A 17258-nucleotide genomic window follows, 5' to 3' on the forward strand; every position below is an offset into this window, starting at 1 on the left:
ACGTATGATGCTGAATTCCTCTCTTTTTAGCCATGGGATACAAAATATGGGCTATATCCCAGCCACTTTGTCATGTTTAAGAAATAACGTCATGGCGACTAAGCTTTTCATTCAAACAGTATCGGAGCAGGGGCCGTATCCATAATGTGTCTCAGACTAGAAAATTGGTCCTGACAATAGACACTTTACTCCTACTCTTATGGGTAAAAAATAAAAGCTATGCATGAAGCCTCTTTTAGTCATAAGAGTCCTACCTAGTCGACAGATTATTTAGGAGACCTCATGAGATGTCCTAAAAGGCAGCGAGTTAGTGGTTCCCACGCCATATACAGGCAATTGCTTTGGAGTTTTAAAAATGTATTTATACATACATGCATACATACATACAGTGGGGCAGAAAAAGTATTTAAGTTCTCCCACTTAAAAAGATGAGAGGCCTGTAATTTATCATAGGTACACTTCAACTATGACAGACAAAATGAGAAAAAAAATCCAGAAAAATCACATTGTAGGATTTTTTTATGAATTTATTTGCAAATTATGGTGGAAAATAAGTATTGAATTGTACCTATGATGTGCTCATACCTATGATGAAAATTACAGGCCTCATCTTTTTAAGTGGGAGAACTTGCACAATTGGTGGCTGACTAAATACTTTTTTGTGTGTGTGTGTGTGTGTGTGGTAAAATTATATATATATATATATATATATATATGAGTTACAGTTCATGTAAGGAAATCAGTCAATTGAAATAAATTCATTTGGCCGGCAGGTGGCTTAGTGGTAAGAGCATTGGACTAGTAACTAGTAATCTGTCGTTCTGCCCCTGAACAAGGCAGTTAACCCACTGTTCTTAGGCCGTCATTGAAAATAATAATTTGTTCTTAACTGACTTGCCTAGTTAAATATAGGTTAAATAAATGTTTTAAAATTGACTGGGAATACAGATATGTATGTGTTGGTCACAGAACTTTTTTTAAAGGTAGGGGTATGGATCAGAAAACCAGTCAATATCTGGTGTGACCACCATTTGCCTCATGCAGCGCGACACATCTCCTTCCCATAAAGTTGATCAGGCTGTGGAATGTTATCCCGCTCTTCAATGGCTGTACGAAGTAGCTGGATATTGGTGGTAAGGATCTATACACAACATGCTGTCATACATGTCAACCGAGAGCTCAATGGGTGATTTGTCTGGTGAGTATGCAGGCCGTGGAAGAACTGGAACGTATGTTTTCAGCTTCCAGGAATTGTGTACAGATCCTTGCAACATGGGACTCTGCATTATCATGCTGAAACATGAGGTGATGGTGGCGGATGAATGGCAGGACAATGAACCTCAGGATCTCGTCACGGTTTCTCTGCATTCAAATTGCCATTGATAAAATGCAGTTGTGTTCATTGTCCGTAGCTTATGACTGCACATACCGTAACCCCACCGCCACCATGGGGCACTCTGTTCTCAACGTTGACATCAGAAAATCGCTCGCCCAGGGCCTCCCGGGTGTCGCAGTGGTCTAGGGCACTGCATCGCAGTGCTAGCTGTGCCACCAGAGACTCTGGGTTTGGGGAGACCGGGATTAGGGGAGACCGGGATTAATCCGTGAAGAGCACACTTCTCTGCCGTGCCGGTGAGCATTTTCCACATAAATCGGTTGCGATGCCAAACTGCAGTCAGGTCAAGACCCTGGTGAGGACGATGAGCACAGATGAGCTTCGCTGAGACAGTATCTGACAGTTTATGCAGAAAGTCTTCGGTTGTGCAAATCCACAGTTTCATTCGCTATCCGGGTGGCTGGTCTCAAGACGATCCCGCAGCTAAAGAAGCTGGATGTGGAGGTCCTGGGCTGGCGTGGTTACACATGGTCTTCTGTTTGTGAGGCCGGTTGGAGGTACTGCCAAATTAAAAAACAACGTTTAATGTAATTTATGGTACACCAATTAACATTCAATTCTCTGGCAATGGCTCTGGTGGACATTCCTGCAGTCAGCATGCCAATTGCACGCTCCCTCAACTTGAGACATCTGTGGCATTATGTTGTGTGACACAACTGCACATTTTAGAGTGGCTTTTTATTGCCCCCAACACAAGGTGCACCTGTGTAATGATCATGCTGTGTAATCAGGTTGACGGATTATCTTGACAAAGGAGAAATGCTCACTAACAGGGATGTAAACAAATTTGGGCACAACATTTGAGAGAAATAAGCTTTTAGTGTGTATATAACATTTCTGCGATCTTTTTTTATTACAGCTCATGAAACAGTGGACCAACACATTACATGTTGTATTCATATTTTTGTTCAGTGTATATATTCCTGTATGATCAATCCATAAATAACCTAGGCCTTCATGCAGCTGTTTCTCCTGCGCTTTTGACAATGATTTCACCATGATGCCTATTTCACATGATATGCCTAAATACTTATAACCTCCTAGGCTAATAAATAATCACATTTTTTCCTTTTGATTATTCCATTAACCTACATGTTATTTCAAGTTGGGCTATTGAATGCATCCAAGGCCTATGGGAACTTTGATTGTGTTTGGTGAAAATTATAGACCTTCCAAACATTTTATGCAACATTATCAGCAACAGACTTGATGCCTACTGTGCCAAAGCGGTTTAGAGTTGTTGGAACGGGAGTGACGAGTGTGTTGACATAACAGTGGCCTAATATTATAAAATGTTGGCTTTTAACAACCATCATACTGTATGATTCAGTGCAATATGCCTATCACATTATTCAACATATCAGAATTGTTAAAAAGATTTAAGAGTAGACAAAGTGATCGTGTCAGGCAAAAATATCAAGCTTTTTAAAATCTTTGCAACATTTGATGTAGTCACATTCACTGTGATTGTCTGAGGCTATGGAGTTCACAGCTGGCGAGCCTCGTCGCCATTGGTTATTCCCCATAATTTGCAACGATATCAATAAGCGTCATCGCCATCATTCCTTTTGGGTACCTCAAACTGTCGCGATTACCGGCTGAGGTTGAGTTGAACATCATCCTAAAACCCACTCTGAGCTGGGAGTTCTTTTTTAGCCTTAAAACCGGTTTTAACAAGATTCCTTGGACCTTTTCTGAGACGCTTTGTGGCTACTACCCCATGGACATGCATAGTAATTCAATTAGGCTAATAATGAATGCTGCCATTTCAAACGCAACCTTTGGAAATGGCACAGCCCAGTTGCCATTTCCGTTCCAAATCCTTGATCTTTTCTTGATCTTGACATTCAATCAGCCTCTCAAATATGAAGAAACAACAGTCTGTGAAAAGAGTCGTGAGGATTCCTCTTGCATTATATGCCTACGGTTGTGCCAAAAAATGTCCTCAATCGTTTTGTCAATAAGGATTCATTGGAGAAGTGTCAGGATGTCAGCCATGCTTACAAACATCTTGTATTGATTAAACATTTCTCCTTCCTTAGACCCATCCCTCGCTCCCTCTCATTCTCTCATGTTTCCCCTATTGATTTCTTCCCTGGTGATGATGTTAAGTAACTGATTTACATGTAGCTAACAAATGAAAATGTGTCCGAGCATGTGGTATCAGCGGCATGGGGAGTTACTGTAGTTGCTCAGTGGGATCCAGAGAAAAGGCTTTGTTTATTTCCTTCTCTGATGTGTCGCCCTGGGATGATGATGATGATGATGATGATGATCTACAGTAATGTAGAGTCACACCTGACCTGGCTGCTGTGATAGTCTGTGATTTGGAGGGAGGGGGGACTCACTCATTGTTCTTTTATTTCCGTGCTAAAAGAATGGTCACAAATTGTCATAGCTCTGCTGGATACTTGACAAGTGCACAGAAGTCTCTGCTTGTGAAGAAGAACTCTGAGCAAAGGAGAAGCATTGTAACCCATGAGCGTAAGCTTGCAATCGGGAGCGAAGTGAAAGCACCTTTGTGACCCGTCGTCGATCTCCTTAAAAGTCAGCGAGTGAATCGGTTTTTATGTCCCACATCTAAATGGACTGGTGGTGAGTGAGTTGCTGGCTCTGTTGTGCAATTATTTTGAACAAGGCCCTGAGTAACCTAATAGGTTAGTCATAAATAAGGTACTGATCAGGTCAAATAAGCCATACTATTTCCTACAACTGTAAGCTGCAAAACAGAATGAAAGTCACTCACAGTACAATAAGATTTTCCCTCGGGTTGTGTGAGAAAGTTTCAGACTAGGAGACAAACGGTCTTCAAGAGTCAAAGCCCATGTGACCCTGGCTGACACGTGGGTAATATTAGTGATAGCACGGTCGGTTGCAACGCTACGCAAGGTTATTATGTATCGCTACATCTCTCCCCCCCAGTCATCTGCCAGCCCGCCCGCTGCCTCCTTATTAAAGCGGATTAAAAAGCGCTGCTGTCATCTCGCCTGTCGTAATACGCTGTGCCTCTCCGTTGCCCGGGGGGAGAAGACAGCGCTCAAAGTTCAGTCTTTTTGCCTCTCAGTCAGAGCATGAGTAACGAGGACTTGGCGTCAGTAGGTGTCTTCTCTATAATGTATTTCTACAGGGGAGTGGCCTGCGACTTGGTTGGGAGGTGTTCTTGTTGAAATATGAATGGGCCCTCTGTGACCGAGGTAAATGTTAGGTTAAACCTCATAGGGTAGAGTGTCATCTGACTCCTCTCACTGTTCTGAGATCAGGCTGAGAGATATCATGATGTATTGATCTGAGATAGCTGGGCACTCTGGTAACCGTAAACACTGACAACGTGTTGAGAAGTAAGTTTCCGATGAAGTTGAGAAGGTCGTACAGAGAGTTTGTTCTCCATTTGAGACACGCAGAGCACAGCTGTGGAAAATCCACTTGATTTACACACAGAGTACACCGCTCGGTAGGGCTGAGCACTGCATAAACTCTATTACCCCTGACAAACTGCGTTAATTCCGTCTGCTGCTCAAATGGGAACCATAGTCTACAAATGATTCCATCCACTTACCTTTTCTAATGAATATAATGCCAATGTGGCCGAATGGAGGAAATGAGTTGGAACATTCATTAACCTTTGCAGATGTAGTTATTTTTCCAAAAGTTTCCTTTTAGAAAGGAGAAACAGTTCTGCACTGGAGGGATGTTGCTGCTTTATGACTCCCCCCCCCCTTCTTTCAGCACCCCTTTTTGTTTGGGCTTTCTTCCTCTGCTGGCTCAAATTGACATGCATCTAGCTGCTATCTGCTATCTGCTGGTTTTATGTACATAAACTGTGTATATATTGGTGTGAAAGTAGAATTAATTTCTTCCTGGTATGGGAAATCCCTATGTGTGCATGCCTGTTGCACCCAGAAAATGTGTGAGCGTAACAGGCCTGGCCCTGGACGTTCTGCCGCCCTAGGCGAGACAAAAAAAACTCTCCCCCTCCCCCATCCTCGCTAAACTAGAATAGTGTACAGCAGGGGTTGGCAATAGGTTTGGCCTAGGGCACATTTTCTCAGCTAATAGTCAGCAGAACAGAACATAATAGCAGCCCAATTCATAGGCCTATGTTACACATTAAACACAATGTTTAACGCGTCTGGTTAGTTGGCTATATAATCAGGTCAATGTCAATAACATATCCTCATATTTTTTATATTTCTTTGTGCGTTGATTGGGGGGGGGGGGAAACTGCTTGCAATCAAGAGAATGTCGCTCTGAAAAAGTCTGAAAAGAAAGATGGATAATGAAAAATAGAGCTTTCAGGGAAGAATGGACAGAGGAATAGACATATTTCTCCAATGTCAAACCAGAGTGTGGGCCTAGTCATAAAGATGTGTCATTGAGCTTTATAGTGGCATAAACACAACCAGTCATGATGTTTTCCTCTGCTTGTCAAACAATCACTTCAAAGGGCTCCTTCACTAGGCTACCCACGCACGTTCATCCACTCACAACCATATTTCCATCCTCCAAACAGTTGTGAATGGAAAGAGACTTCTTTTACACAAAACACCAAAAAGTGTCATGACATTTGGTGATTGTCATTAGGCCAGAATTAATGCCTCCTGCTGTCTGCGTGCTTCTTGGTGTGGCCCCCCATTCTCTGCCTTGGCACATTTCTGTGTTCTTGTCGAAGCCGAAATGCAATGTGGTATCACCCACTTTCAAGTCCATTCGCTTTTTCATGCCTCTGACGTATGGTAATGATAAATAATGGTGGTACAACCTACAGTTTTCTTGATGTTTTAGTTATTGTGATCGGCCCAGGTTTTACCGGTACGGCGTACCACCCCCTATTTATTTTTCCTGGTATGCCGTACAGGTCCGCCTTACTTTCATCCCTGTGCCATGGTGGAAAAGGTACCCAATTATCATACTTGAGTCAAGGTAAAGATACCTTTTTAATAGAAAATGACTTGTGCTTGATCACCCACAGTGAACCCTATATAGTTTAGCTGTCTGAGGTTATGCTGCTACTCTACTGTACTGTGTTTCTAAGGTCTGCAGCTTAGGCCGGCTTATCTCTGTCAGATAAAATATGGTTGTGGTTTTTAAAGAGCTGAAACATCTCAACAGTGATTGTACTGCGTACAGTAGTTTTGTTTCGCCTTCTCCTTTGTCTGCTGTACTCCCTATTACCTCGTAGCAGTGCATTGTTAGGCTGTTTTGTGCCTGTGAAGGAATGGGGAGGTCAGGAGGACCGTGTTTAGGATCATTTGTCTGGCTTTTCGTTTTGCCCTCAAGAACACAAAAAATAAACTGCTTGTCCTTTTGTTCTGTGGGGCCGTAGTTTGCATCTGGTCCGGTCGTTAAAGGCCTAACTGTCAGCGAAGTGAAACCTAGGCCGATGTGCTGAGAAATGGACTAGTCAATTAGTGATTAATTAACGCCATAAAATGATATGCTCAATGTTTGTTCAGCAGGGATTTTTTTGTAAACAAAAATGATTGTTCTGATCCTGAATGAAATTGACAATACCTCATTTCATGTGTTTTTACAATTGATTTATTCCCCCCCCTATTTTTTTTATTTTTTTCTAATAGTTCTAATTTCAAAATGCAATTAGCAGCGGAGGACCAGCTAATGGTTTGTATGATTAATCAGTGAGTTATCACTCCCAAGTGCTATAAAAAGTTTAATACATTTTCATAACAGAAAGAAACCTCAAAGCGCTTCAGAAGCAACAACAAACAAACAAAAGAACGATCAAGCAATAGGCTGTCGTGAGTAGCCTAGCTATAGTTCGCTAGGTCAACCAATAGGCTATGTCGTGAGTAGCCTAGCTATAGTTCGCTAGGTCAACCAATAGGCTATGTCGTGAGTAGCCGAGCTATAGTTCGCTAGGTCAACCAATAGGCTATGTCGTGAGTAGCCGAGCTATAGTTCGCTAGGTCAACCAATAGGCTATGTCGTGAGTAGCCTAGCTATAGTTCGCTAGGTCAACCAATAGGCTATGTCGTGAGTAGCCTAGCTATAGTTCGCTAGGTCAACCAATAGAGGCCAAGTCTTTGAGTGAAGGTTTCCTCCAAAGATGGAGATGGTCAGTTTTTGGCTTGATCAGATGAAGGTAGAGGGAGTTGGTTGATGGAATCTGATGGTGATTTTGTCGAGGGTCAAGCCATTTTCCTTCACAATGTGTGGGTGATGCCTCAGCAGCACTAGTAGGTTCAAAATAAAACCTTTCTCTTCAACATCAGGCCAAACTTCTCCCATAATAATTTGTTCTACTCATCCCGTAAAGTTACTAATTTACCGTCAAAGGAACTGTTAGAAAGGTGCAATGAATCATTTTTGGAAGATGGAATAAGTTGTTGACGGTCTCTTTAGGACACGACTTAGTTTTGCCGTTAATGGCATCCCGGCTTGAAGTACATTTTCATGTGATTCTAAGTGAGTCGATCAAAAAGGTAGGGCCCAGGTTTATATAAGAAGTAAGATTAGCAAAGAAGTGTGACCTTGGGAGATTATCAGTCAGCGTTTTCACCTCACTATGGGCCTATCGAGGGTATCTCAAGGCGGGATGTGTCATTAACAACACTGCCACATCGTCAACCTGTTGACACTTATTTTCAGCTTTAGTTTGAAACAATAACGCATTGCAACATCTTTGAGCTGTCATATCAATTGGACATCTCTAGAGCATTCAGCAGTTCTGTTGCTTTTTATGGCTTGACAGTATGTTTGCATTGACTAAATTACACACGGTCAATGAACATGGGCAAGTGGGGGAGGAATGCTCTCTAAATGTGCAAACAATATCCAAAGTAATTGATGAGTTGAATTAAATCTATTTGTATGTGTTTTTGTGTTGCAGTACACTCGGGTGTGGATCCCAGACCCAGAGGATGTATGGAGAGCTGCAGAGATCATCAAGGACTACAAGGAAGGAGAGCCAATCCTGCACCTCAAACTTGAAGATGAATCGGTAATCCCCCCCCGGGATCAGGCCACAATTTTTTTTAAATTATCTAGCCCTTGCCTAAGGACTCAATATGCTTTGGTCTATTTTGTCGTGCTCATGTACATTTGTACATGTCCTCATTAAAGCAGTTAATGTGTGTGCGTGCCCACGCACATTCAGAAACTTTGGTACCATGAATCATTAATCATATTTTTTGAAGTGAGAGATGCAAGCCCTGAGAGTACAAGATACAGTTATTAAATAAGAATGCACTGTGCCAAGAGTAGTTTGAATGAATCAGCAGATGATGATATTATCGCTGTGTGCAGCAGCTGTATGTTTCCCTACTCACGATCACAATCTCTAGTTGATACAGGTATGATTCATAAACACCTAGAAGCCACCAAATCCATATCCTTTAACATGTGTAGTTATGGACAGTGCTGCAATGTGATTTCAACTGATAAAGGGAGTCATCGTACCCTCAAACTAGGTGCACATACTTTGCTTTTAATGTTTTTTTTAGTATTGACATTTTTGGCTTGAACCCCTCCTGTCCCAGCCGTTGGAATACCGCATCGGACCCAAAGACAACCCTCTTCCCTTCCTCCGGAACCCTGATATCCTGGTGGGGGAGAATGACCTCACAGCGCTCAGCTACCTTCACGAGCCTGCTGTCCTGCACAACCTCAAAGTGCGCTTCCTTGAGCCCAACCACATCTACACATACTGTGGTAAGTCTCTATACTGTACCACCACCTGCTCTGACAGCGCTACTTATAGTAACCAGAATGTCTGGTCTGTATGTCTGGTCTGACCTTGTGCTGCAAATTCCTCCTACGTTTATTATGGTAGCTGGCTTATTTTACACCATGTGTAGGGTCGAGGCTTTCATTTACCTTTTTAATGGTTGTCTTGTCCCAACTTTTACAAACCTGTCCTCCCAATTCCCCAATCAACGAGGGTTCCATTGACGTAAACAGCCAATGAGTGAGCTGTTGCCATGTGTGGTATGCGCCCTTAACAAAGCAGACAAAGGGGAATGAGCAAAGACAATATTTGTCTGTTGATCCTACACTGGTCATAGATATCACCATCATGTTTTAATTAGGGAAATCTGTCCCCATAGTAACCCTGCCATTGCAAACTTGGGTGAGCCTACTACATTCCTCTGGTAATATGGATGTTGTCATATGTTTTGATAGTATTTGCCTATCAAAGGTAGCAGGAAAAATACAAAGGGCTGTTAACAATGTGTTTTTACCCACAGTAGCATATTGTACTGTACTGTATGATAGGATTATCTAATTATTATTATCTGTGATATGTTGTTGTCCCACCTAGCTATCTTAATGTGAACACACTAACTGTAAGTCACTCTGGATAAGAGCGTCTGCTAAATTACTAAAATGTAGATGCACATAGAATTAATGGACTTAAGGTATTCTGGTGGGAATTCAGGTTTTTACTTTCTCATATATTTTCTTAGTATATCAGGTATTTCTTAAATACTTTGTGAAAGTATGTTGCCTCATTTGCATGTATACAGTATGCTGGGTGTATTTGCATTCATGAATAAATGCATATACAGGGGTGGAGCCACCCAAAACTTGCTCTCTCTAGGTTACTCTTTCCTGTTGTTGTCACCTTCTTGTGCATAATTTGACAAGTGTGTCAAGAGAAGGATAACCAATGCTAATAGAACTCTACACGCTTGGCTCTAGATTACACCCATCCAAACATATTTGACAATGTTTGTGAGATCAGACATAATGTCACTAATCCAGGTTTTCATCAGAAGTTGCTTTCATTTCAGCGCATTTAATTTTGTAAATATTTCAACTGTATTAAATCATTACTTTTTTTTCTCAAATTGGATTTTAAAGAACTAACACCCATCAAAATACCTTTTTTTTTCATCTTTGTTCTCTTTCTTGTGATGGCACGTCTTCGACCGTCACGTTAAATCCCGTGCGAAGCGTCAGCGTTCTTATAGATGCAACGGAAAGCCAATGTATTTTATTGAGCCCATTTCAGCCATTACCAATACATCCAGCATACTGTATATATACAAACGTTTCCGCGGTCATTACATTAACGGGGGGGCGAATGGCACAAGCAATAGTGGGAAAGAGTCACCAGTGAAATGAAAGCACTCTATCCAGCAAGATTTCAGTGACCAAGTGGATTTTGCACTCCTCAAACACAGGAAATAGATGGCTGAGATCCTCAGCTGGGTTGCAAACCCCAGAGACACACAAATACACACCCACAAGAATATATGGGATGTATTACTAAATATAGGATTAAGTAACTAGAAGTTACAGTCTCACTGACTGGCCATACTATTTTCTCTGTCCTCCCTTCCCTCCTTCCTCTATAGGTATCGTACTGGTGGCCATCAACCCCTACGACCAGCTTCAGATCTATGGAGAGGAGGTCATCAATGCCTACAGTGGGCAGAACATGGGAGACATGGACCCACACATCTTTGCTGTTGCTGAGGAGGCATACAAGCAGATGGCCAGGTACTGGATGAGCCTCAGGGTACAGCTAAACGGGTATAACACAGGATCAGGATACTGTTAATGTGTTAGACCTGGAAGAGTTGCCAATTAATAACCACATTCTATATATTAGTCTGTTTTGGGAAGCAATTGAGTTGTTACTGTGTGGCACGTGGAGCTGCGTAGCAAGCACTTGACTCCTCATTCGGTTTGATATGTCATTTTGATAGTGTGTGGCTCAGTTGGTAGAGCGTGGCGCTTGCAACGCCAGGGTTGTGGGTTCAATTCCCATGGGGGACCAGTATGAGGGGGGAGTGTGAAATGTAAATGTATGCACTCTCGATAAGAGCATCTGCTAAAATGTAAATAGTGTTGGTGTGGGACTGAATAATGAGTCGCCACAGAGATAAACTGTGTCTTCAATGGAAGATGTGGGTGGATAATAACAGTGCTCCCGTCCACATTAACTGTCAACCTCATCAATGCTGCTCTTCTCTGTAGAGCAAAAGACAATAAATACCATGGCCACTGCCTATGTACTGTGCATGCCCACTGCTGGGTAGTCCTGGCAACTCCAGTCATGTAGAGAAAATGAGCGTTGTGTAACTCTAGACGTGGCCCATTTTAATGCAGCTCTGGTCAGTTACCTCTTTTTATTAACTGTTCCAAATGTCTTTCTCTCTCGTTTTCTTTTCCCGTAGAGATGAGAGGAACCAATCCATCATAGTAAGTGGGGAGTCTGGGGCAGGGAAGACCGTCTCTGCTAAGTACGCCATGCGGTTCTTCGCCACTGTGGGAGGGTCGGCCAACGACACCAACGTTGAGGAGAAGGTGCTGGCCTCCAGCCCCATCATGGAGGTGAGGAGGGGAACTGGGGATGGGCTGCTGGTCCCATACTGTAGGCCAGCCCAGCAGAATGGCATCCTAGTAAAAGAGGTCGATCCGGGAATATATGGGTTACATAATATGATTTGTGTCTTTTTGGAGATGACACATGTATCGTCTGGACAACCAGGTAATATTTTATTTACCTGCTTCGATGGGTTCTCGTGAAAACGTCATCGTGTTATACTTTTTCTATGCCCTGAAAATTTTATGAACTCAGCTGTAACTTTGTAGCGATTACAGCACAGTATTCTTATGGGGAATCATTTTGTAAACTGTAGGTGGAGAAGCTAAACACACCAGGAGTCCATTAACAGCAAAGTCCCACAGCCTGCCTGGGAAGATACGGCTAGGAGAAGCTGCTAGCTAGAAAGTTCTCATGACTCTCTGTTCTTCAGGAAGTTATAGCTGAGGAGAGTCCGATATCTCTGAGTCCATTACCAGCCTCACCTCAGCTAGATCAGTCAGAGTGAAGAAACAGGACAGATCTGTATGCAAGGCCAGTTGGGCACAGTCTCCATCTTGGCAGATGACACAACTCAATATTAGGAGCTTTACAACTGTCAAGGCACATTACGAGCAGCAAGGAGAAGCTAAAGGTTTTTGTGTGGCATGAATCACAATTTCAGAAGATATAAACTCAGCAAAAACATAATATTTCTTTTTTCAGGACCCTGTCTTTCAAAGATGATTAGTAAAAATCCAAATAACTTCACAGATCTTCATTGTAAAGGGTTTGAACACTGTTTCCCATGCTTGTTCAATGAACCATAAACAATTAATGAACATGCACCTGTGGAACGGTCGTTAAGACACTAACCGCTTCCAGATGGTGGGCAATTGTCACAGTTATTAAAACTTAGGACACTAAAGAGGCCTTTCTACTGACTCTGAAATACACTAAAAGATAGATGCCCAGGGTCCCTGCTCATCTGCGTGATCGTGCCTTAGGCATGCTGCAAGGAGGCATGAGGACTACAGATGTGTCCAGGGCAATACATTGCAATGTCCGTACTGTGAGACGCCTAAGACAACGCTACAGGGAGACACGGCGGACAGCTGATCGTGATCTGCCACTGCGAGGACATGAAACAACAGGATCGGAACATCCAAACATCACACCTGCAGGACAGGTACAGGATGGCAACAACTGCCTGAGTTACACCAGGAATGCACAATCCCTCCATTAGAGCTCAGACTGTCCGCAATAGGCTGAGAGAGGCTGGTCTGAGGGCTTGTAAGCCTTTTCTCACCAGACATCACCGGCAACAACGTTGCCTATAGGCACAAACCCACTGTTGCTGGACCAGACAGGACTGGCAAAAAGTGCTCTTCACTGAGTCAGGGTTTTGTCTCACCAGGGGTGATGGTCAGATTCACGTTTATCGTCAAAGGAATGAGCGTTACACCGAGGACTGTACTCTGGAGCGGGATCGATTTGGAGGTGGAGGATCCGTCATGGTCTGGGGAGGTGTGTCACAGCATCGACGGGACTGAGCTTGTTGTCATTGCAGGCAATCTCAACGTTGTGTGTTACAGGGAAGACATCCTCCTCCCTCATGTGGTACCCTTCCTGCAGGCTCATCCTGACATGAGCCTCCAGCATGTCAATGCCACCAGCCATACTGCTCGTTCTGCAAGAGAGGATTGTCAGTGTTCTGCCATGGCCAGCGAAGAGCACGGATCTCAATCCCATTGAGCACGTTTGGGACTTGTTGGATCGGAGGGTGAGGGCTAGGGCCCCCCCCCGAAATGTCCGGGAACTTGCAGGTGCCTTGGTGGAAGAGTGGGGTAACATCTCACAACAAGACCTGGCAAATCTGGTGCAGTCCATGAGGAGGAGATGCACTGCAGTATTTAATGCAGCTGGTGGCCACACCAGATACTGACTGTTACTTTTTGATTTTGTCCCCCCCCCCCCTTTGTTCAGGGACACATTGTTCTATTTATGTTAGTCACATGTCTATGGAACTTGTTCAGTTTGTCTCAGTTGTTGAATCTTATGTTCATACAAATATTTACACGTTAAGTTTGCTGAAAGTAAACGCAGTTGACGGTGAGAGGACCTTTCTTTTTTTTTGCCGAGTTTAAATCTATTTTACAGTGGTTATGATTTTCTTTTGATCTCTGAAACTCTACCACTTTTTTTTCTCCGCCCCTCTGCTTCTCTTTTCAGGCTATTGGAAATGCGAAAACCACACGCAATGACAACAGCAGTCGTTTTGGGAAGTACATCCAGATTGGTTTTGACAGGCGTTATCACATAATAGGTGCCAACATGCGCACGTATCTGCTGGAGAAGTCGAGGGTGGTGTTCCAGGTACGTGTAACTCCACGCTGCGCAGTCTGGGATGAGAAACTGTATTACTGCTTACTAAGTCCGTGCTTCCCTTCACATTTACTCTCCTTCATTTAAACATTTGATTAGGTCCTAGCTTGATGTGTTTTTTTCCCCAGCCAATCAAATATCAAAATAAACGTATTTAAGTACTTTACAGAAATTAATACAATATTAAATTGCAGCCTGTGGGAATTCATGATCGAACAAAAGTCTTTCATTCATCAGAATATATTATTGATAAAGAGTTAAGTGTAAGTATATTTCTGCTTTTTAGGCTGAGGATGAGAGGAATTACCACATCTTCTACCAGTTGTGTGCCTCTGCTAGCTTCCCGGAGTTCAAAGACCTAGCCTTGAGTAAGTGTCACAGACCGAGCCAATATTCAACTACGTTTCTGTTAAGGAAGCAACTGCACAATAACTGCAATCGTTATTTTTTTTATGTCAAGTTTACTGGAGCATAGTCCCTCGAACTACATTCAGAGAATAGTACGTGTCGTCTGTGAGGATGTTCAAATAGGATCACTTTTCTAATACGTTTATTCCTGTCTCTGCTTTCATCTTAAAGCCAGTGCGGAAGACTTCATCTTCACATCGCAAGGAGAGAACATCTTCATTGAGGGGGTGAATGATGCCGAGGACTTCAAGAAGACGAAGGAAGCCTTTACACTACTGGGTAACAGTCTGACTGCATGGGTACATTCTAAGATGGTAACAGCGCTACATTAGAGCAGGCTCAGAACAAAGGGGTTTATGTAATTTGGACATAAATACTGACTGGGTTTTTGTTCTTTTTTTCAATCTCCCTGTGGAACAATATTTACCTTACTGTGGTTTGTTTTTGCAGGTGTTAAGGAGAGCAATCAAAGCAGCATCTTCAGAATCATAGCTTCCATTCTGCATCTGGGGAACGTGGAGATCTGCTCGGAGAGAGACGGAGACTCCTGCCACATATCAGTATGTCACTATACAGCCTTATCCAGCTTAATTCTGTTTGAGTTTATAGTTCCACATCACAGCCTCAAACCGTATATCTTCTCTATACATAATTTATTGATTAAATCTGTGTGTAGAGGAACGACCCTCACTTGACGCACTTTTGCCGGTTGCTGGGGGTGGAGCTGGAGCAGATGGAACACTGGCTATGTCACAGGAAGCTGGTCACCACGTCAGAGACCTACGTCAAGAACATGTCCCGCAAACAGGCGGCTAATGCCCGCGACGCGCTAGCCAAACACATCTACGCCCACATGTTTGACTGGATCGTGGAGCACGTCAACAAGTCCCTGCACACCTCCTCCAAACAACACTCCTTCATCGGTGTTCTGGACATCTACGGGTAAGACTGCCCACCTGTGCTCCCCAGAACCTCTGAAAACAAACCTCAACAGTGGGTTGGTTTGGGATTGTGAGAGAAATTGGACTGTGTGGTGAGACCCGATTGTCATGCCAGCAATAGCAATTTCAGGAGTGTAATCTCAGCCATGGTGAATGGTAAAAGCATCCCAGGTGGGCAGTAAGTTAACACACTGTGACAGCAGACAAACAGAAGAACATAATTTTCCCTCGCAGTTCTGTCACACAATGTTTTCTGTACTAAAGGCACGGAGAAGCATGATATTTGATGAGTAGATTTCAAATCTACTCTTTATCTGTGCAAATCCAATCAAATGTTATCAGTCACATACACATATTTAGCAGATGCTATTGCTGCTGTAGCGAAATGCGTGTGTTCCTAGCTCCAACAGTGTAGTAACATCTAACAATACACACAAATCTAAAAGTTAAATAATGGAATTAAGAAATATATAAATATTAGGACGAGCAATGTCGGAGTGGCATTGCACAGAATACAGTATTTACATAAGAGATGAGTAAAGCAGTATGTAAACATTATTAAAGTGACTAGTGTTCCATTAAAGTGACCAGTGATTCTATGTCTCTGTATACAGTGGGGCAAAAAAGTATTTAGTCAGCCACCAATTGTGCAAGTTCTCCCACGTAAAAATATGAGAGGCCTATAATGTTCATCATAGGTACACTTCAGCTATGACAAACAAAATGAGAGAAAAAAATCCAGAAAATCACATTGTAGGATTTTTAATGATTTTTTTGCAAATTATGGTGGAAAATAAGTATTTGGTCAATAACAAAAGTTTATCTCAATACTTTGTTATATACCCTTTGTTGGCAATGACAGAGGTCAAACATTTTCTGTAAGTCTTCACAAGGTTTTCACACACTGTTGCTGGTATTTTGGCCCATTCCTCCATGCAGATCTCCTCTAGAGCAGTGATGTTTTGGAGCTGTTGCTGGGCAACACGGACTTTCAACTCCCTCCAAAGATTTTCTATGGGGTTGAGATCTGGAGACTGGCTAGGCCACTCCAGGACCTTGAAATGCTTCTTACGAAGCCACTCCTTTGTTGCCCGGGCGGTGTGTTTGGGATCATTGTCATGCTAAAAGACCCAGCCACGTTTCATCTTCAATGCCCTTGCTGATGGAAGGAGGTTTTCACTCAAAATCTCACGATACATGGCCCCATTCATTCTTTCCTTTACACGGATCAGTCGTCCTGGTCCCTTTGCAGAAAAACAGCCCCAAAGCATGATGTTTCCACCCCCATGCTTCACAGTAGGTATGGTATTCTTTGGATGCAACTCAGCATTCTTTGTCCTCCAAACACGACGAGTTGAGTTTTTACCAAAAAGTTATATTTTGGTTTCATCTGACCATATGACATTATCCCAATCTTCTTCTGGATCATCCAAATGCTCTCTAGCAAACTTCAGACGGGCCTGGACATGTACTGGCTTAAGCAGGGGGACACGTCTGGCACTGCAGGATTTGAGTCCCTGGCGACGTAGTGTGTTACTGATGGTAGGCTTTGTTACTTTGGTCCCAGCTCTCTGCAGGTCATTCACTAGGTCCGCCCATGTGGTTCTGGGATTTTTGCTCACCGTTCTTGTGATCATTTTGACCCCACAGGGTGAGATCTTGCGTGGAACCCCAGATCGAGGGAGATTATCAGTGGTCTTGTATGTCTTCCATTTCCTAAAAATTGCTCCCACAGTTGATTTCTTCAAACCAAGCTGCTTACCTATTGCAGATTCAGTCTTCCCAGCCTGGTGCAGGTCTACAATTTTGTTTCTGGTGTCCTTTGACAGCTCTTTGGTCTTGGCCATAGTGGAGTTTG

The 17258-nt window shown here is 43.0% G+C and overlaps 1 protein-coding gene and 1 non-coding gene across 3 annotated transcripts in view; both read left to right on the forward strand.

Annotated features, from left to right (window-relative positions):
* Window positions 1–17258, forward strand: part of myo5b (myosin VB) — an 83006-nt gene that overhangs the window by 27757 nt on the left and 37991 nt on the right. For both annotated transcript variants that reach the window (XM_035776398.2, XM_035776399.2), the window contains exons 2-10: window positions 8244–8354; window positions 8893–9064; window positions 10714–10858; window positions 11539–11695; window positions 13899–14042; window positions 14338–14419; window positions 14631–14738; window positions 14910–15019; window positions 15136–15401. In XM_035776398.2, the coding sequence (XP_035632291.2) occupies window positions 8244–8354; window positions 8893–9064; window positions 10714–10858; window positions 11539–11695; window positions 13899–14042; window positions 14338–14419; window positions 14631–14738; window positions 14910–15019; window positions 15136–15401 (1295 nt within the window). The remainder of the gene's footprint in view (window positions 1–8243; window positions 8355–8892; window positions 9065–10713; window positions 10859–11538; window positions 11696–13898; window positions 14043–14337; window positions 14420–14630; window positions 14739–14909; window positions 15020–15135; window positions 15402–17258) is intronic.
* On the forward strand, window positions 11069–11138 carry trnaa-ugc (transfer RNA alanine (anticodon UGC)). The gene has a single exon. It is a non-coding gene; the product is annotated as a tRNA-Ala (tRNA).

Source organism: Oncorhynchus keta, chromosome 9 (genome assembly GCF_023373465.1).
Source record: "Oncorhynchus keta strain PuntledgeMale-10-30-2019 chromosome 9, Oket_V2, whole genome shotgun sequence".
NCBI classification, from domain to species: Eukaryota; Metazoa; Chordata; class Actinopteri; order Salmoniformes; family Salmonidae; genus Oncorhynchus; species Oncorhynchus keta.